A 23,704-nucleotide genomic window follows, 5' to 3' on the forward strand; every position below is an offset into this window, starting at 1 on the left:
CCTCATAACTATCGCTTAATTTTATTTATTTATTTATTTGTTACTGTCGCATTTTCTCCGATATGTTAGATGATAAATAATCGATCCAAACAAAACAAAATTTAAAAAATTTTTTAAAAAGGTTTAAAAGGGTAAATACATGAAAAAGGACATCTCGACCACTCCTTGATGTATGCGATTTCTGCATCGCGACCCTTATTTTATTACTATGTTCCACCCATAAATTCACCCCAAAATATGGGCTGGCCATTCACATCTGTTTCTTGACACTCGGTGATATATTCTACATGGAGTTTTTGGATCGAAACAAGGTAAGTACGCGATAATGTCTTGTTAAAATCGTGGCGCCTTTAATTCTGCACTCTCATGCTCTCACCTCCAGTTAGGGTTTTGCTGTTTAAATTTTATTTTTTTAAATGCCCTCCTATTCAAAAATTTTCTTCCTCCAGAAAATGGAGATTTCAAGCTTTCCAATGGTGTATCACACGTGCATATCGGACAATTTTTTTTTCAATTTTTCTTTGTTTGGATCGATTATTTATAATCTAACATATCAGAGAAAATGAGAAAGTAATGAAAAAAATACAATTAAGCGATAGTTATGAGGTAGATATCCCTGTCTTTTTTTTTTACAGACATCATTTTTTCATTGTGATTTCATTTGTTTAAAAGTTTAAAATATGCGAGTGAATAATTTTTTAAAGTTGTTTTTTTTTTAAACGAAATATTAGACATCAATGAATGATTCTAAGCTTAAAATGACAGACATTTTGAATAATAAATATACAGTGTATCACAAAAGTGAGTACACCCCTCGCATTTATGCAGATATTTAAGTATATATTTTCATGGGACAAGACTGACAAAATGACACTTTGACACAATGAAAAGTAGTCTGTGTGCAGCTTATATAATAGAGTTCATTTATTTTCCCCTCAAAATAACTCAAAATATAGCCATTAATATCTTAACCCCTGGCAACAAAAGTGAATACACCCCTTAGAAACTACATCCCTAAATGTCCAAATTGAGTACTGCTTGTCATTTTCCCTCCAAAATGTCATGTGACTCGTTACAGGACTGCTGTCAGCATTGGTGCAGAGATTGAAGAGGTGGGAGGGTCATTCCTACCACCATGCTTGACTGTAGGCATGACACACTTATCTTTGTACTTCTCACCTGATTGCCGCCACACATGCTTGACCCCATCGGAACCAAACAAATTAAAAATTAATCTTCGTTTCATCAGACCATAGGACATGGTTCCAGTAATCCATGTGCTTTATTGACATGTCTTCAGCAAACTGTTTGCGGGCTTTCTAGTGTACCGTCTTCAGAAGAGGCGTCCTCCTGGGGTGACAGCCACCCACATCAATTTGATGTAGAGTACGGCGTATGGTCTGAGCACTAACAGACTGACCCACTACCTCTTCAATCTCTGCAGCAATGCTGACAGCACTCCTGTAACGAGTCACATGACATTTTGGAGGGAAAATGACAAGCAGTACTCAATTTGGACATTTAGGGATATAGTTTCTAAGGGGTGTACTCACTTTTGTTGCCAAGGGTTTAGATTTTAATGGCTATATTTTGAATTGAGGGGAAAATAAATGAGCTCTATTATATAAGATGCACACGGACTACTTTTCATTGTTTCAAAGTGTCATTTTGTCAGTGTTGTCCCATGAAAAGATATACTTAAATATCTGCAGAAATGCGAGGGGTGTACTCACTTTTGGGATACACTGTAATGAATTTCCTTCGTTTTATGGCTGGGTTGAAACAAAATTGAAAAAAAAAAAATATATATATATTGTTTTCCGCCATATATATTTGGCGGAAAACAGTCAGGTGACTTGAAGTTCTGCTCTGAGACCCCCAGATTTGGCCAGATTTCAAAATTGTCCGATATGCACTTGTGATACATCACTGGAAAGCTTAAAATCAGAGAGCAGAATTAGACGCCATGATTCTGACGAGATATTATAGTGTACTTACCTCTTTTCCATCCAAAAACTCCATGTAACATGTATCACCAAGTGTAAAGACCGTGATAATTATGACATGACACTATAATGGGCATTTATGAATGCATATGACAGATGTTATTAAGTGTCATCCGACAGTTTATGTCACTAACACCATTTATGTCCAGCTCGGATCCTTTACATCTATTCTAAAGTGAGATCATTAGCCAGATGACACAAAATGATATCTGTCATAAGCATTGATTAATGCTTATAGCAGTCATGTCATACTTATGATGGTCTTATGATAGTCTTATGGCGCCACTATCAAATAAAGTCTCACCATATACCATAACTAGCAATGGGGTACTGCACGCTACATGTCACTTCCGCTCATTAATATTTATGACGTCAGCTTCTGTGGCTCAGTTGTTAGCTAAGGGGGGGACAAGCTCTTGTTTGTCCTTAATAAGAAATGAATGGGAATAGTGTACGAAGGAGATGTTTACAGAACTAAACCTACCAATTCTGTCCGAAAATTATGTCTCTGGTGCCAAATTCACTGGTAAAGATGTGGAAGAACATACAAATGTTCAGTTAAAGAGATGGCTTGAGTGTCGACGGCTGAAAAAGATGGAAAAAAACGAGCCGACCTAAGCTTCCCTTAGCTTTTTTATCGACACCTTTTTCTTACGCCACTGACAATGACATTCTCCTGTTTCAACAATCTATCCTTTACTACCATAAGCCCCGTCTTTCTTATACAGCGTGGCAAATAAGTATTTAGTCAACCACCAATTGTGCAAGTTCTACCACTTGAAAATATTAGAGAGGCCTGTAATTGTCAACATGGGTAAACCTCAACCATGAGAGGCAGAATGTGGAAAAAAAAAATCACATTGTTTGATTTTTAAAGAATTTATTTGCAAATCATTATGGAAAATAAGTATTTGGTTAATACCAAAAGTTCATCTCAATACTTTGTTATGTACCCTTTGTTGGCGAATACGGAGGCCAAACGTTTTCTGTAACTCTTCACAAGCTTTTCACACTGTTGCTGGTATTTTGGCCCATTCCTCCATGCAGATCTCCTCCAGAGCAGTGATGTTTTGGGGCTGTCGTTGGGCAACACAGACTTTCAACTTCCTGCACAGATTTTCTATGGGGTTGAGATCTGGAGACTGGCTAGGCCACTCCAGGACCTTGAAATGCTTCTTATGAAGCCACTCATTGTTGCCCTGGCTGTGTGTTTGGGATCATTGTCATGCTGAAAGACCCAACCACGTCTCATCTCCAATGCCCTTGCTGATGGAAGGAGATTTTCACTCAAAATCTCTCGATACATGGCCCCATTCATTCTTTCCTTGACACAGATCAGTCGTCCTGGTCACTTTGTAGAAAAACAGCCCCAAAGCATGATGTTTCCACCTCCATGCTTCACAGTGGGTATGGTGCAATTGAGTATTCTTTCTCCTCCAAACACGAGACCCTGTGTTTCTTCTAGAGCAGGGCGGTAAACCGAAAATTTACCGTTACCGAAATTCTTCACGATGACCGACGTAATTTTGACCATGTCGGTAAATTCGGTAATTTAATAAAAGAAGAAAATATAGTCTTTTCATCCCGCTTTGACTCTGTGTTGTTCGGCTATGTTCATTCCCCTTTAAGAAAGCAGACAGTGTGCTTACGTTTGGAGTCACATGGTTTTCAGGAAGCCAATCAAACAGAAGCCCGGTAGGCTAACGCTAGCAGCTAACGCTAGCGGCTAACGCTACAAGTAAACGGGATGAAGTCGGGCTTAAGTTAGCTTCGCCAAACTTTCACCCGACATTAAGCAAACTCTTGACGGGTTCCAGATAGGGATGGAAAAACCGAGGCTTTCTGAAACAATGAACCACTTTTAAGACAATTGCCCAAAATTGAATCACCGTTTGACACACTGCAAGAGCCCCATCTACTGGATAAACAGTGCACGTTTCTTTTTAAAAGTAAAGTTGACAAATTGCCTCAGCATTACATATCTTCAATAGAATTAAGTGGATGTCGTCTATTTCAACCAGGAGATCGTGTCGTCATTAAGTGTGATTTACACAATTAAAGTTGACCTCTTTAAGCCTGTGTCATTGCTTTTGCCTGTGAAGATGTGTTCAAAGCAGTATTTGTAATACACGACAGTGCTAGTCTTGTAAGTGGCTCGTCCTAGATGACGGGGAGTACCTATGTATTGTTTATTTTTTGTAAAAATTACAGTACAGTAAGCACAGGGCTTGGGAACAGGAATATTATTTATTGCATACTGTAAGGATTTCCAAAATCATAAGATGTAAATAATTGAGCCGAATAAAAGAAAGGAAAGGTTTGTGAAACATTTTATTTTTTAATTAAGTATAATTTCTGGGGGGCGGGTGGATGTGTCGTATTTGTATCTATTCTAAATATCTAAACGTATGCCACTATCTAGTGTATAACAATGCGGAATGAATTTAATGAAATTCAAGTGATGATATTTTTCAAGTCATACAAGCTGTTATAAATGTTCACACAAGAATTCTTATTGTTTACAAGATTTTTTTTTAATACTTAATGTTTAGACTGCATGTGCAATTGTTAAATTGAAAGCTGGTAAATAAATTTAACGAGAAACTTAATTTGTATTCCATGCATTGATTCAAATTTTCAAATTATATAACAGTTTGCTTAGGCGAATTTATCGTCATTTATCGTTATCGAGGTAAATCTGCTCAATTTATCGTGATACGTACTTAAGGCCATATCGCCCAGCCCTAGTTTCTACCAAAAAGTTCTATTGTGGTTTCATCTGACCATAACACATTCTCCCAGTCCTCTTCTGGATCATCCAAATGCTCTCTAGCGAACCGCAGACATGCCTGGACGTGTACAGGCTTCAGCAGGGGGACACGTCTGGCCGTGCAGGATTTGAGTCCCTGGTGGCGCATTGTGTTACTGATAGTAGCCTTTGTTACTGTGGTTCCAGCTCTCTGTAGGTTATTCAGTAGGTCCCCCCTTGTGGTTCTGGGATTTTTGCTCACCGTTCTTGTTATCATTTTGACGCCACGGGGAGAGATCTTGCATGGAGCTCCAGATCGAGGGAGATTATCAGTGGTCTTGTATGTCTTCCATTTTCTAATAATTGCTCCCACAGTTGATTTCTTTTCACCAAACGAAGAGTAAAGAGTTACAGAAAATATTTGGCCTCCGTTTTTGCCAACAAAGGGTACATAACAAAGTATTGAGATTAACTTTTGGTATTGACCAAATACTTATTTTCCACCATGATTTGCAAATAAATTCTTTAAAAATCAAACAATGTGATTTTCTGTTTTTTTCCCCCACATTCTGTCTCTCATGGTTGAGGTTTACCCATGTTTACAATTATACGCCTCTCTAATCTTGTCAAGTAGGAGAACTTGCACAATTGGTGGTTGACTAAATACTTATTTGCCCCACTGTACATTATATCCTGTGGTTGTCTTACGTCTCTGACCGTTCTTTTGGGGGACATTGCTGTTTTGTGTAGCGACCGCAAATGCTACTCGTTGATAGCCAACGAACACTTCATCTTTCATTAATAACGAATCTTAATTCTATCAATTTCTTTACACTTCCCCCTTACTAAAGTTGTTTCTTTACAAAAGAAAAGGTAACGACGTTGGCAGTCAGATACCACATTGATTTTTTTTTTCACGTCATTCATTGTCAGACAGAAGCAGCACGACAAAACGCCACGCTAAAAAATAAGTCAAAATATCAAAATGACTTACCTCTTGGCCCAAACAAAAATGTTTACTTCATATGAAATGTGAAGGGCTTCACTTTGCTGGCATTAAACTGGTCTTTTAGACGTCCATATTACGCCATAGTAGCATAATAGCTGCGGTCTTCACATTTTTTCCTCCGAGTTTTTGTTTTGTGGGAGAGTATGAGGAAAACATCCTTTACATGTCATAATGTCTAGAGTCGTTTCTACAAGTTCCATAGGAGCAGTGAATAATCGGTATATCAGTTTTTAAAAGATTACCAGAGAAAGAAGGGCGAAAAATAATGGTTTGCATGCAAGGGCGTGTACAGTGGCGCCGCCAGAAATTTTTCATTGGGGTGGACGGATGGGGCCACTAAAAATCTTGTGGTGGCACACCAAAACTCAGGTTTTCATTATATTATTGCAGTAAAAAGGCCAGGGGAAAAACTATCAGAAAGACGTAAGGACACGTGATGGGATGAAATGCATAACTGATGCTACAACAATCTAATGATACACTGGCAAGCGGGGTGGCCAGTAGTGTGCCCAACAAATTTATAGGGGGGGCCGTGGCCACTCCTGGCCACCCCCTGGCGGCGCCACTGGGCGTGTATACAATGTCCTACGTCTGCTTTACGATGCTACGTCACGGTCTAAAAATAGCCTGTGTGCGGTACGCTATTAATGAAAAAAACTGGAACAGTAACTGAAGAAAGAATTAGCACTGAACATGAATTTTGATTGTCATTTAGTACATCTGTAACGCTGCAACGAGTGCTAGGAGGCATGTTGGAGGACAACAGTCTTGACAGCAGGTGGCAGCAGAGATTGACTGTCTCCCTCAAGAGAGCAGTGATGGCTAAATGAAGCTTCTTAAAGTAGCTTCATGGTGGTTCCTTTGGTCTTATGATGCCGCTGTCAAATAAAGTGTTACCGGTTTATATCTTTTGGTGTAAATACCCAATAATACAGTGAGGACATCTGTGGCTTATAGTCCAGTACGACTTATAAATAAATGCCATTTTTCTTTCGGTTTCAAAACATTTCAACCGAAATTGCATTTTTAGCTATTTTTGGCCGATAGTTTTCGGCGCCGAATTTTTCGGACGCATCTTTACGTGAAACAAATTCTCTTGCGGCTCAAACTTAAACCGCATATTTTTTCCCAGTTTCTTTCACTGAATACTTTTCAAAACCGCACCATGCACTGAATCCACGAAACCGCAAAGGATCACTTTACTCGTCTTCTCCAAGTTTTGCACAAAGGAAAGACGCGGTGGTTGTCCATAAAATATAGCAATGGTTTTCCTGTGTCTTGCAGGTTTCAAAAAATATCTTATTGCTGAGCGGCAGGTGCCAGAATCTGCTGGCATTGAGAGGATTATGAGCTCCCCCAAATGAAAGAGGAGGAGCAGCCAGAGCCCTGTCAACAGAAGCAACTTCCAATCAAAAAGGAGGAGGAAGAACTGCCATGCGTTAAAGTGGAGGAAGAGGAGGAGCACATCACCAGGTCGACCGGTGAGCCCTAAAAGAGAGGAGATGGTCCAAGTGAGGCCGGCAGAGGGGCGGAGGCTCCGAACGGCAGAAGCAACAGCTCAACAGAAGGATTGCAAGCAGACCTTTTCATCGCTCCGTCAGACAGAAATGGCGCCACGTCACACTCACCTTACAATATAATACAATACAAGAACCTTTTTTCTGCTCAGTTTGTGGTCAAAGATTCATTTGGAAGAGCACCTTAAAACAACACACAAGAACCCACACTGGCGAAAGACCTTTTTCCTGCTCAGTTTGTGGTCAAAGATTCACTGTAAAGGCAAATGTGACGAAACACATAAGAACCCACACTGGTGAAAAACATTTTTCCTGCTCAGTTTGTGGTCAAGGATTCGCTGAAAAAGGAACCTTAAAAAGACACAAAAGAACCCACACTGGCGAAAAACCTTTTTCCTGCTCTGTTTGTGGTCAAAGATTCAGTCGAAAGTGCACCTTAAAAAAACACACAAGAACCCACACAGGCGAAAAACCTTTTTCCTGCTCAGTTTGTGGTCAAAGATTCAGTCGCAAAAGCACCTTAAAACAACACACAAGAACCCACACTGGTGAAAGACCTTTTTCCTGCTCAGTTTGTGGTCAAAGATACTCTCAAAAGCATAACTTGAAAGTACACACAAGAACCCACACTGGCGAAAAACCTTTTTCCTGCTCCGTTCGTGGACAAAGATTCGCTCGGAAGGATGGGATGAAGAGACACGTGTGTGTTGGTGTGAGAAGCAGTGGCCAAATGACTGTTTTGCCTGTCATCCATGCCGTCTTTATCAGATTTTGTACGCAGGACAATTATATTCTGTCGACCTTCCTCAAATCCTGTTGAGGATCGCTACTTTTAGTGCCTTTTCATCGCATATTAGCATCGTGCATTCGGAGTGCTCATTATTTAAAGACTCCTGTCACCATATGCAAGTGTCGGGCTATTGCTTAGTTTGTTTTACTTTATTTGATTACTTTGTTTTTTTTCCTTTTCTGCCCATCAACGTCTTTTCCTTGGTTCTCTCGCCGACTCGGTTCGTGCCTCTTTTTATTTGTATTTTTTCTCACGTGTTCTGGCGTGCTCCCTTGTTTTTTTTTTGTAATAAATTCTACACAAACTTCGTCTGTGTTGGATCCATATTTTACGGCTCACCGTTCCATTACATAGTTAAGTGGCATTATTTATATCATACTCTACCTTTCAAACTACACTTTTCAAATTTGATATTTGAAACAGCAGACCCTAAATTCCAAAGTTCTAAATAATAAATATTATCATTAAATAAATATGGAAAATTAGAATATATTGTTCGTTATTGTAAAAATCAAAAGTTTTGGCTCACAAATGAGTTCAATAAATATATAATTTTTTAAAAATTATTATTACTACTCGTGATTGACAGAGCCATGTTACAACAGAGTATGAGGGCCAAAAAGAAAAATGAAGAAAAAAAAGGTCTATGACAGTAAAGTCGTATTCTTATGAAAAGAATTATGTTTTTCTCGTTGTAATTTAAAGTTTTGGTATGTCATTTTTGTTAAAAAAATAAATATCTAAATAAATAAACACAATGAAAGATTTGTGTATTTAACATTACAGCAAAAAGCATGTCTATTTCATATTTCACTTGGTATTTCATGCTCCTGATAGGCTGTATTGGCACCATGGAAAAAGTGCTTAGAAAATGGATTTCGTTCCACTGAAATGGATCTACATGACCTCTGCATTGTAATTTACATACGTTGCTAATTACTACCAAAAAAAAAAGTTTCCAGTCATTTTTTAGTAATTAGCGTTTTTGTGTCGGTCTTTTTTTTCCCCGTGGCGCAGTGATATTGATACGGCGGAGTCGTATCGTCAGTGTGTGAAGCCATTTTAGGTAACGTGCACCAATAGGAGACGAGGATTGTTGCTATGCGTTTCTCAAACAAACAACATGGCGGCGACCGTGTCAAGCTACGACACGAGCGAAGATGAACAAAAGATAAGAAAACCGTATTTGAAATGTAGTCAAAAGGCATGGAAACGATGCTATATGCATCTCTCATCTGTCCAAGGGCGAAAAAGAACAGGAATTTGGCCGAAACGGCGGGCAACTTGCTAAGCCTGCGTGGTTGCGTCAGACAATGGCTTTCTCTCCAGGCTCCGTCGAAGGATCTTGCTGAAAATGCGTCGACTGGGATTTTTAACGACATTGACTACAGGTAAGCCACACACACGCCTTTTGTTGTGAATAACTATGGGAGTTGTGGGCTTCTGGTCAGATCACATATGAAGTTAAGACTTGCAATGTGAGTTCTGGGCTGTAGCGGTCATTATTATAATGTTAGATTGTTAACTTTGAGCAAAAAGTTTAGATTGACAAATAACATAGTATTTAGTTTGTTTAACTGTAGTTCCAAAAACCTATTTGATAATTTTATTCAGGAAAAAATTGGCAGAATAGACAAGCCTATATAATTTGGATTGGTAGATTATGTAAATATGATATGGATGAAACAGTTCTCACATGGTTTATGTGTGTGTGCGTGTTTTTCAGAACTGAAACACCCTTCACTGACAGCTACAACTTCTTCTGTGAGACCGTCGTCCATTAAAAGATTAGAGTTGACCAGGAAGTGCTGTGAATGGACAAGCTTGTGGAAATATGGCTTTATTGGGACCATGGAAAAAGTGCTTAGAAAATGGATTTCATTCCACTACGCTGGATCTATGCGTTCAATGCATTTTTTCAAATCCAATACACTCCTAACTTAGTCACCAGCCAGAAATGTATCTTGATGTGAATACACAAAAATACAGATCTAGTGTTGCTGTTTTTGCTTGTTTTAAGTGTTATATTAATTCTGGCAACACAAAATCTTTATCAAATGTCATAAACACATCTACCAAACATTTGAAACAAGTATTGGTGCCTTAGTATACACATAGGTGAATTCAGAATGAGAAATGTAGCTAATTTCTTGAAGGAAACACTTCAACATTAATGATTTGCACCCAGCACAATGAAATATATATTGAATTAAGCTAAAGGCTTATGTGTCATATTAAAAATATCACAACCTACTATGCAATGAAATATATAAAATAAAAAATGCACGCCATGATCATAAATAGCTGAAAATCAACCGAATTGCTACCACACCCTCCTAAATGTGAATCATGGCAAAAATGGAATAAGACAAAAAAAAATTACAGGGTGATCAAAAAAATAATGTGCCAAAATCATAAGGTGATACTTAAAAAATGAAAGACATTAAAAAAGAAGTGATGGACACGTGTTGAAGATAACTTCCAAGTTTTATTTCATGTTTCACAAGTGCTCAAATGTGAGCACACCCAGCAGCACGGACAAAATCAAGCCATGATGAGAATTCCTCTCAAACGTGTGCATGTCGCAGCTATTGTCTTGATTGCAACTGTTGTTCGATATTTCACATCATCAGTACTTGCTGGAAGTGTTGGTATGTTAAAGACAAAGTTCATTATCCATCTTTATGGCACATAACGTATGTTATACACTAAGTGTATGTTCCACCACTTCCAGCAAATATTGATGACATGAAAGATCGAATAACAGACGCAATCAACGCGGGAGGGAGGAATTCTCATGTCAACTTGATGTTGTCCATGCTGCTGGTGATGGCCATATTTGAGTACTATGAAAACATGAAATTAAACTTAGTTACTTCCTACATCTGTCCAAGGTAGTTTTTTTTAAAAAATGTTTTTCATTTTTGACATGGCATTTTGATTTTGGCACAGCCTTTTTTAATCACACTGTATATACACAAAAGGTTGGAATCATTCAAGTATGGTACTGTTGGTACACATTTATTTAAACATGGAAGTGTCTCATACTATAAAAATACACATTATTACACATACAAATATTGAAAAACAAATAAAAAAAATAGAAATAAAATAATAGTAAACTGTACATGACAACATTACTCCTCAAAATCGCTTTCATCAAAGTCATCATCCCATCCAAGTGTCTTCTGTTTCTTTGGAAACATTCTCACATGCTTGGCACCTTTATAAATCAGTACAAGAAAGTTTTGCAGACATACAGGAACATCTTCCCATGTCACAATTGGTTACCTTTCAACTACAGTTGACTACTTGCAAAACAGTATCAGGGGTAGGATTTTTAGTCATCCATGTCACTGCCAACTGCCCATCCTCAATGTCCCACCCATTCCCAATAGGTGAAGGGGCACACATTTTAACTCTCAGATAAACCTGTCGCGATATGCAATAATTCCATTTATCGCACGGTAAATGAAAATGAAGGCGGTAAGTTTCCAGCTGCGATTTATCGCCTCACGTGCGTGAGTATGTGCGTGCGTGCGCGCGCATGCGGCAGATGTGCGGCGGACGTGATGTTGAAAGTTCAGCTTCCTTGTTACCAACAGCGCAACATGCTGTGAAGAGGATTCCCTCTATTTTATTGACTTCTGGGTATGTTCGTTTTATACATTTGAGTTTGCGTGACCATCATTCAATGGGGGGAGGCGCGGGGCCGAGTGCACTGGCGGCGCGAGCGAGCACAGTGAGGAAGAAGAAAATGGACGGAAAATGCTGATTTCCAAGCCAAACACCACAGCCTCGGTGTCGGACTATTTTGGTTTTAAACCAAATGAAAATGGCGAGGCAACAAAAAAGGACGAACCAGTCTGCAAAATGTGTTTGGACGTTGTTTAAACAAAGACGGCCATCACAACAAATCCACATGCTCATTTGAAAGACTCCCTCGTTTCACTGCTTGGTAAGAAAAATGCATCGCAACAAGCAGAGCCTTCCTCATCACGTCAATCGACAATAGAGCCTACCCACGTACCACGTACTCGCTGTATGGTTCCGCCCTCTTGTCCGTCATTTTGACTCTGTATTAGCATTGTTTTCAATTGATGGCGGAATTTAAAATGCATTTCATGGAAGACCCGGTGCTTTCTGATGCCGGAAACTCACTGGATCTGTTGCATAAAAGGCGTTATGAGGAAAAGCTTCGTTCTATACAGTCGCCAGATCCATATTTGATGCCCAAATCGATGTTTTTCGACCCACTGTCTTCGCCCTGTCTGCCTGACATCTGCTACGCAGATATTTACAATTATCTTGTCCACACTAAATCAGCCTATTCTCACGAAAATATGAAAAACTTCAAGAGCTTGGAGGCTTATAAATACTTCGTTGCTGGTTGGGTGAAACAGGTCCTCGTCCACGAAAATTCGGCAGGAATCTATCTTGTGCTTGGAAAGGTGAGTTACGAAATTTTCAATTCAAAATCTTTTGTTATTGCTAACATCCACTGTCAAGTCTAATGTATTTCATGTCGTTTGTCAATGGAGTTAAGGCTTTTAATGTTTATATGGTTTAGCGATAGCACTCTCACTACATACATACATGTATGTTGTCGGCGATTAGCCTAGCAATGATCTTAATTGTGGTTATTTGTCAGCCCCGTAGACGAGGCCAGTTTCTTTCACTTGGTACCAGCTAAATATTATTCAAAAAATAACGATGGTGGAAGAAAGGGAAGTCACAAACATCTTGAATTTGAAACTATGTCGTACTACGTCGTATGTTGTCGGCGATTAGCCTCGCAATGATCTTAATTGTGGTTATTTGTCAGCCCCGTAGACGAGGCCAGTTTCTTTCACTTGGTACCAGCTAAATATTATTCAAAAAATAACGATGGTGGAAGAAAGGGAAGTCACAAACATCTTGAATTTGAAACTATGTCGTACTACGTCGTATGTTGTCGGCGATTAGCCTAGAAATGATCTTAATTGTGGTTGTCAGGCCAAAACCCTCTAAATATATATTAAATGCATCTTACCGGATATAAAATGACTACTACATAGTCTGTGGTGATTTTTTGGTGTCCAGTTTTCACGTCGAATTGCAGCCGTCCATTTCGCTCTCCTCTTTGGATCCCTCGGAATACGGTAAAACTTCAAGTCTCTCCTTCCATCTTCTCTGTTAGTGCAACCAACAGCCACACACGCCTTCACCATTTTGATTATTAATGTTAAGGAGCAGAAAAACACGCCGTTAATAGGAGAAATGTACGTAGCCGTAACAGGTTAACACCATTGTTTTGACGGACAAGTGGGCGGAACCATACAGCGAGCACGTGGTACGTGGGGAGGCTCTATTGCAGAGGTAATCGCTTGACTTGAGAAATACAAACGAGATCCCCCAAAATGGCGTTCCCTCAAGGAAAGTGTAGTCCGCTACATTGCTGAAGAAATGAGACCGTTTTACCTTGTTTAAGGTTGTTTGACACTTAGGTTAGGTTCACACTGCAGGTCTTAATGCACGAGTCCGATTTTTTCGTGTTTTTCCGACTCAAGTGAAACATTAACTTGACGGTCTAAACGTGACAAGTCGCATAGAAGTGGACCATTTCAAATCCGATCTGGGTCACTTCCGTATGTGGTATAAATCCGATCTGAGCCACATTGTCCAGAATGTGGCTGGGGCTCTGAACTTTCAAATCTTCCGAATCGGACTTCATGCAGCAATGACGTCAGCAAAGCGAAAGCCGCAGGCAGGAAGGGAGCGTTGTAACTGTGCATTAGCTTCTAGCTTGAACTCTGCTTTTACCCAGACGCAGGCTTGACCACAGTCGTAAAAAAAAATAAATGAAGAAAAGGATAAGCCTGACAATTTTCGATCTTCATTCTATGCGCCGAATGAGCACGGGGGCAAATTGACACACCCACGTCACGTCACGCACACAAGTCAAGGCTTATAAACTTTGAATAAAAGACTAAACGGGGATTATTCATGTCTGTTATTTGTGTCATTTTTTTGGAAATCAAAATATGATCACCCTGGAATTACATACAGCTAGCATGTGTAATTTGTTTTGATGCTTCTGCGCATACGGGCCCCTTTTCTGAGCGCATCTCGGACTGCAAATTAGTGCATTTGCGTTATACTTGAACGGGCTTCAAGGACAAAGGCAGTCTGAACAGGGCACGCCAAAAAACAGACATGACATTAATTCATTCATTTTCCATGCCGCTTTTCCTCACGAGGGTCGCGGAGGTGCTGGAGCCTATCCCAGCTACCAATCAGATTAGTGTATTAAGACCTACAGTATGAACCTAGCCTTAGTGAAGCCAAATTTTTGTTACTGCTACTTAATTATTGTATTTTTTCCTCTGTTGTTGTTGAAGTGCAATTGTTTGTGTTACTACAACTTTATACCTCTGTGCCTAAATGCTTGTTATTTAAGTGCATCTTTATTTTTTTTTGAAAAAGACATTTTATTATGTGTTTCTGTGCAGTATTGATATCGCTGTCTTTAACTTAAAAGAGGCGTGGTCTATTGTTTTTCGTTGTGATTTCTTAAAAAGTATTTGAATTTAAGAGTAAATGTTTATTGCGTTTAAATGGGTGTACTTAATATTACCTAGTATTATTAATATATACTGTATTCTTACTGTGTTTTGTAAATTGGTTAAAAAAAATTGGGAGTGGGGGGGCGCAATAATATCGCATATCGCAATAATTTATGAGAGAATTTATCGCCCACTAAAATTTGTTATCGCGACAGGCCTACTCTCAGACAACGTTTCATAATTGCTGCTTGATAGTTTGCTGTCCTGCAATGTTGGTACAGAGCATCAGTTTTGGGGGGAATAGAATGTTCTGGCAAGACTGACGAGGCCATACAGAAAGATCTGCATTTGGCATCATTTTTGGCACATGACTGGCCAAACAGGTGGCACACGTATTTACACAACGTGTTAAATGTTTGTAGGTCAAGTTTAAAACTGCTGCCCAGCTTTGCAAACCCAGTCAGGTATTCTTTTTTATGACGTGCAAAAGAAAATGTTTTTTTGCCTTTGTCATGAAAGGCACAAGCAGAGTCACAACCTGTGAATGTATGGATGCCATTGAGTGCTGAACACACACCAGACCCGGCTGCAGAAAGAAATTACAGGGGGGCATTACATTTTTTTGGGGGGGCACACTTCTTCAATGTAAATTTAGCCGTAAAAGTGGCGTTTTTACCCGTTATATTTTCTGATGATAGTGTCAGTCAGTGAAACTGCAGGAGGTGGCAGCGCTATCGGTTCATGTTGACTTTCGGCCACGTCTTTGTCATGGCTTGAGTTCGTCTTTAGTTTCTTGAAAAAAACACGGATGTCCATTCCAATTTGAATTAGCAACGGAGGAGCCGCTCAATCGCTATTTCTGTAACCGGAGCAATCCCTATCCAATCACAGTACACAATGGCCGGCTACTCAAGCTGCCCCCCCTTATCTGTGATTGGCTAGAAATTGCCTACATTCGCTGCTCTGATTGGTGGAATTGAAGACGACAGATCAAGATAGGATGACTAGAGCAGTGTTTTTCAACCTTTTCTGAGTCACGGGACGTTTTTACATTGGAAAAATTCTCACGGCACACCACACCAAAATGTTCCAAAATTACTTTCTGTATAGTATATTTAATTATAAAATAATTTCTCAGTATTTATACTTACTCAGTGTGAAACGTTCAGCAATTAGGCTTGAAAAACTATCAGACAGGGGACTTGAGCAATGCATTTAAGCACATCAGGGCTGGTCGTCTCGCTGACAATGGCTTTGCAGACAGGTAGTATTAACGTCTCTGCCACAGTTTGGGACTTTTGGGATTTAGCAACATAGTAACTGGCTTTCAGGGCGTTCTTATTGACCTTTGTAGTTTTTTTCAAAAAAGTTCCCATTTCTCTGTGTTTTCACGAAGGCGTACAAAATAATCCATCGACTTGTTCTGAAGCGACGGGCGTTCATTTGGAGATGACGTTTAAGCTTGTATGGCGCCATGGCGCTAGATAGCCGCTCGTGTCGCGTTCAAGAACTGCTCGGATTTCTAGGTATCTCCCACCTAGCTGTCCTCGATAATGTGTTGGAATAAAACAAAGAGGGAGGATTAACGGTCGTCACATATGGATAAAATGGAAAGGACACTTTTGTATATATCGACACTTGACGAGTCAAATAATGAACAGTAGAAGTGCTGGGGTCCACATTGTTACGGAGAGCAAGGTGGCTGATGGCTAGAAATCCGAGCAGTTCTTGAACGCAACACGACTCATCTGCACACAACCGAGAACTTTTTCCCCATTCCTTCCTTCCTACTGCAACTTTGCCCGACGATGTTAAAAAAAAAGCGACATTGGATAATTTCTCGCGGCACACCTGACGATCTCTCACGGCGGCGGCACAATCGGTTGAAAAACACTGGAATATAGGGTTCATTCTCCCCGTGTGTGTGTGTTTTTGTGGAAGATTTTTTTTTTTAATTACACAGTACAGTTTAATCGAGCTAGGGCGGGCACAGCCGTCCCTCAGGGCGGGCACGGCCCCCTAATGCCCGCCCATGCCGCCGGGTCTGACACACACTAGTGCCAGGAGCTGCAGAGACCTTAGAGACGTCAGTCCTCGTTCTGTTGCCTCCTCCTGTGAAAAAATGCAATTTACACTGCAAATCTATCTGCAGACTTACAGCAATCACTGCCACGTCAATATCAGGGCTTTTATTTACTATAGCTTGATGTTCTTGAGCCAAAAGGTTTATTTAACCATTGTCACCCATAACAGGTATGCAATACAAAGTTCTACTGGATTCACTTTCGACACACTGTACCCTATATACATTTTATAACAAAGTGGTATTGATATCTGGGCTAAAAAATGGTATCGTTACAACACTAGTTTAAATAAGAATTTTTTGAGCATAAGTTAATAACAATTAACCTTGTAGTAAAGGCGTGCGTGTGGCTTACCTGTAGTGAATGTCGTTAAAAATCCCAGTCGACGCATTTTCAGCATGATCCTTCGACGGAGCCTGGGGAGAAAGCCATTGTCTGACGCAACCACGCGGGCTCTGCACGTTTTTTCCAAATTCCTGCCCTTTTTCGCCCTTGGACAGTTGAGAGATGCATATAGCATCGTTTCGATGCCTTTTGACTAAATTCCAAATGCGGTTTTCTTATCTTTTGTTCATCTTCGCTCGTGTCGTAGCTTGACACGGTCGCCGCCATATTGTTTGTTTTAGAAGCGCATAGCAACAATCCTTGTCTCCTATTGGTGCACGTGACCTAAAATGGCTTCACACACTGACGATACGACTCCGCCGTATCAATATCACTGCGCCACGGGGAAAAAAAAGACCGACACGAAAACGCTAATTACTAAACAATGACTGGAAACCGTGAGTAGAACTTTTTTTTTGGTAGTAATTAGCAACGTATGTAAATTACAATGCAGAGGTCATGTAGATCCACTTTAGTGGAACGAACCAACACAATTTTCGCTCAGCCAATACAGCCTATGAATGAAATGGACCGCTTGGATGTGTCTGGAAGAGATCGATATATTTATTCCATTTCTTTAATCCCGCGCCATGAAAATGAACGACTTCCTGGATTGATGAAGAATGCGAATGTGACAAGAAGCAAGAAGGTGAGCACAACACCTGTGTTGCGCCGAAAAATAGCTGCCCTGTGTGAAATGTCCCCCCTGACGGGAGCGCCCACACAGAAACGACTTTCTTGTACCGTGAATATGTATTATTTTACTCAGCTTGAACTAATAAATGTCATACCTGTGTGATTGTCATTGGGATATGGTCGTGAAAACCTGTAGACTAAAACATTTCTGTTCAAAGATGGTTATGTGGCCCAGTCCACGATTTGTTACTAAAATACAGTACTAATATTTTGTGTAATCTAATTATTTAAAACTGATCTTACAGTCGGACATCCATTACTGTAATGCGTCCATGAAAACATGTTTTCACGTCAATAAAGCGTTATAATAAATAAGCGCTCCCGTCAGGGAGGACATTTCACGCGGGGCAGCTATTTTTCGGCACACACCGGCCCATTGACGATCAAGTTTCATTTTACAATCGTGACAACGGTGACGCTCCGTCCATCCATCCATCCATTATCTTCCGCTTGTTCCGGGGTCGGGTCGCGGGGGCAGCAGCTTTAACAGGGAAGCCCAGACTTCCCTCTCCCCAGCCACTTCAACCAGCTCCTCCGGCGGGATCCCAAGCCATTCCCAGGCCAGCCAAGAGACATAGTCTCTCCAGCGTGTCCTGGGTCATCCCCGGGGCCTCCCGCCGGTGGGACATGCCCGGAACACCTCTCCAGGGAGGCGTCCGGGAGGCATCCGAACCAGATGCCCGAGCCACCTCAGCTGGCTCCTCTCTACGCGGAGGAGTAGCAGCTCGACGCCGAGTCCCTCCCGGATGACCGAGCTTCTCACCCTATCTCTGAGGGAGAGCCCGGACACCCTGCGGAGGAAACTCATTTCGGCCGCTTGTATCCGGGATCTTGTTCTTTCGGTCACGACTCACAGCTCGTGACCATAGGTGAGGGTAGGAACGTAGATCGACTGGTAAATCGAGAGCTTCGCCTTTCGGCTCAGCTCCGTCTTCACCACTACGGAACGGTGCAGAGTCCGCATTACTGCAGACGCTGCACCGATTCGCCTGTCGATCTCCCGCTCCCTCCTACCGTCACTCGTGAACAGGACCCCAAGATACTCGAACTCCTCCACTTGGGGCAGGATCTCATCCCCGACCCGGAGAGGGCACTCCACCCTTTTCCGACTGAGGACCATGGTCTCGGATTTGGAGGTGCTGTGAACCGCTCCAGTGAGAGTTGGAGGTCACGGCTTGATGAAGCCAACAGCACTAAATCATCTGCAGAGATTCAATGCTGAGGTCACCAAACCGGACACCCTCAACGCTTCGGCTGCGCCTAGAAATTCTGTCCATAAAAATTATGAACAAAATCGGTGACAAAGGGCAGCCTTGGCGGAGTCCAACCCTCACTGGGAACGAATTCGACTTACTGCCAGCAATGCGGACCAAACTATGACACCGATCGTACAGGGACCGAACAGCCCTTACCAAGGGGCTCGGTACCCCGTACTCCCGGAGCACCCCCCACAGGACTCCCCGAGGCACACGGTCGAACGCCTTCTCCAGATCCACAAAACACATGTAGACTGATCGGGCGAACTCCCATGCACCCTCGAGGACCCTGCCGAGGGTGTAGAGCTGGTCCACTGTTCCACGGCCTGGACGAAAACCACACTGCTCCTCCTGAATCCGAGATTTGACTTCTCGGTGGACTCTCCTCTCCAGCACCCCTGAATAGACTTTACCAGGGAGGCTGAGGAGTGTGATCCCTCTATAATTGGAACACACCCTCCGGTCCCCCTTCTTAAAAAGGGGGACCATCACCCCGGTCTGCCAATCCAGAGGCACTGTCCCCGATGTCCACGCGATGTTGTAGAGACGTGTCAGCCACGACACCCCTACAACATCCAGAGCCTTGAGGAACTCCGGGCGGATCTCATCTACCCCCGGAGCCTTGCCACCGAGGAGCTTTCCAACCGCCTCAGTGACTTCAACCCCAGAGATCGAAGAGCCCACCTCGGAGTCCCCAGACTCTGCTTCCTCAAAAAGGAACGCGTGTCGGTGGAATTGAAGAGGGCCTCGAAGTATTCTCCCCACCGGCTCACGACGTCCCGAGTAGAGGTCAGCAGTACACCATCTTCACTATACACAGTGTTAATGGTGCACTGCTTTCCTCTCCTCAGGCGCCGAATGGTGGACCAGAATTTCCTCGAAGCCGTCCGGAAGTCGTTTTCCATGGCCTCGCCGAACTACTCCCATGTCCGGGTTTTGTCCTCGGCGACCGCCAAAGCCGCAGTCCGCTTGGCCAGCCGGTACCTGTCAGCTGCCTCCGGAGTCCCACAGGCCAAAAAGGCCCGATAGGCCTCCTTCTTCAGCTTGACGGCATCCCTTACCGCTGGTGTCCACCAGCGGGTTCGGGGATTGCCGCCACGACAGGCACCAACCACCTTACGGCCACAGCTCTGGTCGGCCGCCTCAACAATGGAGGTGCGGAACATGGCCCACTCGGACTCAATGTCCCCCACCTCCCCCGGGACAAGGGAGAAGTTCTGCCGGAGGCGGGTGTTGAAACTCTTTCTGACAGGGGATTCTGCCAGACGTTCCAGGCAGACCCTCACAATACGTTTGGGCCTGCCAGGTCTGGCCAGCATCTTCCCCCGCCATCGGAGCCAACACACCACCAGGTGGTGATCAGTTGACAGCTCTGCCCCTCTCTTCACCCGAGTGTCCAAAACATGCGGCCACAAGTCTGATGACACGATTACGAAGTTGATCATCGAACTGCGGCCTAGGGTGTCCTGGTGCCAAGTGCACATATGGACACCCCTATGTTTGAACATGGTGTTCGTTATCAACAAACCGTGACGAGCACAGAAGTCCAATAACAGAACACCACTCAGGTTCTGATAGGGGGCGCTGTTCCTCCCAATCACGCCCCTCCAGGTCTCACTGTCATTGCCCACGTGAGCGTTGAAGTCCCCCAGGAGAACGAGAGAGTCCCCAGAGGGGGCACTCTCTAGCACACCCTCCAAGGACTCCAAAAAGGGTGGGTATTCTGAACTGCTGTTCGGTGCATAAGCGCAAACAACAGTTAGAACCCGTCCCCCCACCCGAAGGCGGAGGGAGGCTACCCTCTCGTCTACCAGGGTAAACCCCAAAGTACAGGCGCCAAGCCGGGGGGCAATAAGTATGCCCACACCTGCCCGGCACCTCTCACCATGGGCAACTCCAGAGTGGAAGAGAGTCCAACCCTTCTCGAGAGGATTGGTACCAGAACCCAAGCTGTGTGTGGAGGAGAGTCCGACTATATCTAGTCGGAACTTCTCTGCCTCACACACCAGCTCAGGCTCCTTCCCTGCCAGAGAGGTGACATTCCATGTCCCAAGAGTTAGCTTCTGCAGCTGGGGGTCGGACCGCCAAGGCCCCTGCCTTTGGCTGCCGCCCAACTCCCTATGCACCCAACCCCTTTGGCCCCTCCCACAGGTGGTGAGCCCATGGGAAGGGGGACCCACGTTGCCTTTTCGGGCTGAGCCCGGCCGGGCCCCATGGGGACAGACCCGGCCACCAGACGCTTGCCTTCGAGCCCCACCTCCAGGCCTGGCTCCAGAGGGGGGCCCCGGTAACCCGCGTCCGGGCAAGGGAAACTGGGGTTCATTTATGTTGCTCATCATAAGGGGTCTTTTTGAGCCATACTTTGTCTGGCCCCTCACCTGTTTGCTATGGGTGACCCTACCAGGGGCTTAAAGCCCCAGACAACATAGCTCCTAGGATCATTGAGACACGCAAACCCCTCCACCAGGATAAGGTGATGACTCACGGGGGGACGGTGACGCTCAGCTGACCAAATGTCGGTTTATATTCGGGCCGGTGCCGATTTTGGGTACCCGACTCCTCATCGTGACATAAACTGGAGTATGATTGGAAATTTTGTGGTCTCAGGACCAACTCTGACGCACGGAACAGGAGGAAAAATCGGTTTGGGCATCAAATATGGATCTGGCGACTCGATCGACTGAAGCTTTTCTAAATAACGGCTTTTATGCAACTCATCCAATGAGTTTACGGCATCTGAAAGCACCGGGGCTTCCATAATTTGCAAGTGAATCCCCCCTTTAGAAACTACGAGCATTGACAATACGGACACACAATGACGGACAATATGGCGGCACAATGCAGCGATCACGGGATTGTGTGACGTTGGTGATTAGGGTCTATAATGGTAGGCGTCGCTAACAGACTAATTTCTCGTCAACTGCACTTGGCTAAATTGTTGTATATCGTCAAATCGTCTCAAAATATGATTCTAATTTACATAATAATAACATTTAAGACTTTTTTTCTCGTGTTGGATGCACTTTAAAGGGCGAGTTCGTTGTAAGGACTAATTGTAAACGTGATGGTGTGCCGATCAGAGCACAGGTAGATAGGTGACATGAATCCACTGAATTCAAATGGCTTTAATTTGCAAAATATTCATCCAAATCTTCCTTGATGTACAAAAAATTAGGAATTGTAACTCCACAGGGCATAAGGTATGAAATCAGTCCATAAACAATACAATAAAAAGGAATAAGCTAAATTAATATCATAAATTTCAATTTAATCAGGAAAATACAGTCAAATGCAGACATTGACTCACAAGCATATTATGATTGAATTGGCCTACAATAAATGGACGAATGATGTCATCTAGCGGCCGTCATGGGAAACTACCGTCAATGATATCAGTACCCAATACTAATTAACAAAGCAAATAATACAGATCATGCAACATCAACATTGTATATGCATCACGAAGGCATAATATTCACATACAATTCACATACAAGTCCATTAGCGACCGTTAGCGATAGCGACTGACGTTCTAATCTAAACTGTCCTTCGGGAATGTCGGTCGAGGGCGATGGTAAAAAACAAAAGATAGTGATAGTCGACAACGATGAACAGCCCTCTCCTTCCGCAATTCGATCACGCTCGTGATTGGCTGCGCAGACTTTGACTTGCTTGCCACAGCCGTTCTCCCGATTGGCTTTTTATAGGAGAAAGAGATCAAAGAAATAAAAAGAGATGAAGAAGATCAAAGATAAAGGCTCGCCATTTTTTCCTCTTTTCTCGACGGCGTGCCCAGCATTATGTTCTAAAAAAAAAAATCATTATCTTCGTCTCAGCTCTCAGAAATCAAGTGGGGAAAATGTCCGCAAGACCGGCCAAGTTCCAGGAGCATCTTTGTGAGGTGAAAGAGGAGCCCCCACGTCACCGACACTCGATTGTGTGCAAACTAGAAGGTTGGTTCACTTTCGATGATAAGTTTACTGTACATGACAGATCGCGGTGATGAGAATTCATTTTTAATATTAACACTGTTAAATTTCTAATCGCAGTTAATGTAATGTCAAGCAATTTGAATGACTTTTGTACTGGATTCAGGGCCGGAGTGGGACTCATTTTCAGACCGGCCCACTTTACATCATGATTTACCTATTGAAATATTGTAATAATAATCGTGCTGTCAAGCGATTAAAAAAAAAATATTTATATATATATATATATATATACTGTATATTATTCTCTCGATCTCAATAGTAACTTGCGATTAGTGGCATTATTTTAAATGCAAATTTTTTTAAGTACACCTATTAGCACAGGCGTTGACCAATGTGCTTACCTTTGCTTACATCATTGAAATTTAAGCCTCATTCGAAACAAAAGAGTTATACTTTACACTTGTAAAGATGAATTAAACATAAATGTACCCCAAATAACTTGTAAAAAGGGGAGGCGCATGTTCACTGACGGCTCTGAGATCAAAAGATCAAGCACGGGTTCTGTGTGGAGTTTCAAATTAAGTTTGTGGTTATGATATGCTGAAAAAGCTTCAGAATCAGAAAAGTTACGAGGAACTGCTTGAGATGAGGCATTACATGCAAATTGACATATGTGGCAAAAATGTTTTGCCATGTGGCATTTTTTTTTGGCCATCGGGCAAAATGTTTTTGCCAT

The 23,704-nt window shown here is 42.5% G+C and overlaps 1 protein-coding gene across 1 annotated transcript in view; it reads left to right on the forward strand.

The window, feature by feature from the left end:
• The first annotated feature begins 22,894 nt into the window (after positions 1-22,894).
• The window catches only part of kin (Kin17 DNA and RNA binding protein), a 41,547-nt gene continuing 40,737 nt past the window's right edge, over positions 22,895-23,704 (forward strand). The window contains exon 1 of the mRNA XM_057821793.1: positions 22,895-22,989. Coding sequence (XP_057677776.1) covers positions 22,896-22,989 — 94 coding nt within the window. The 5' untranslated portion in view covers position 22,895. The remainder of the gene's footprint in view (positions 22,990-23,704) is intronic.

Source organism: Corythoichthys intestinalis, chromosome 18 (assembly GCF_030265065.1).
Source record: "Corythoichthys intestinalis isolate RoL2023-P3 chromosome 18, ASM3026506v1, whole genome shotgun sequence".
Lineage (NCBI taxonomy): Eukaryota > Metazoa > Chordata > Actinopteri > Syngnathiformes > Syngnathidae > Corythoichthys > Corythoichthys intestinalis.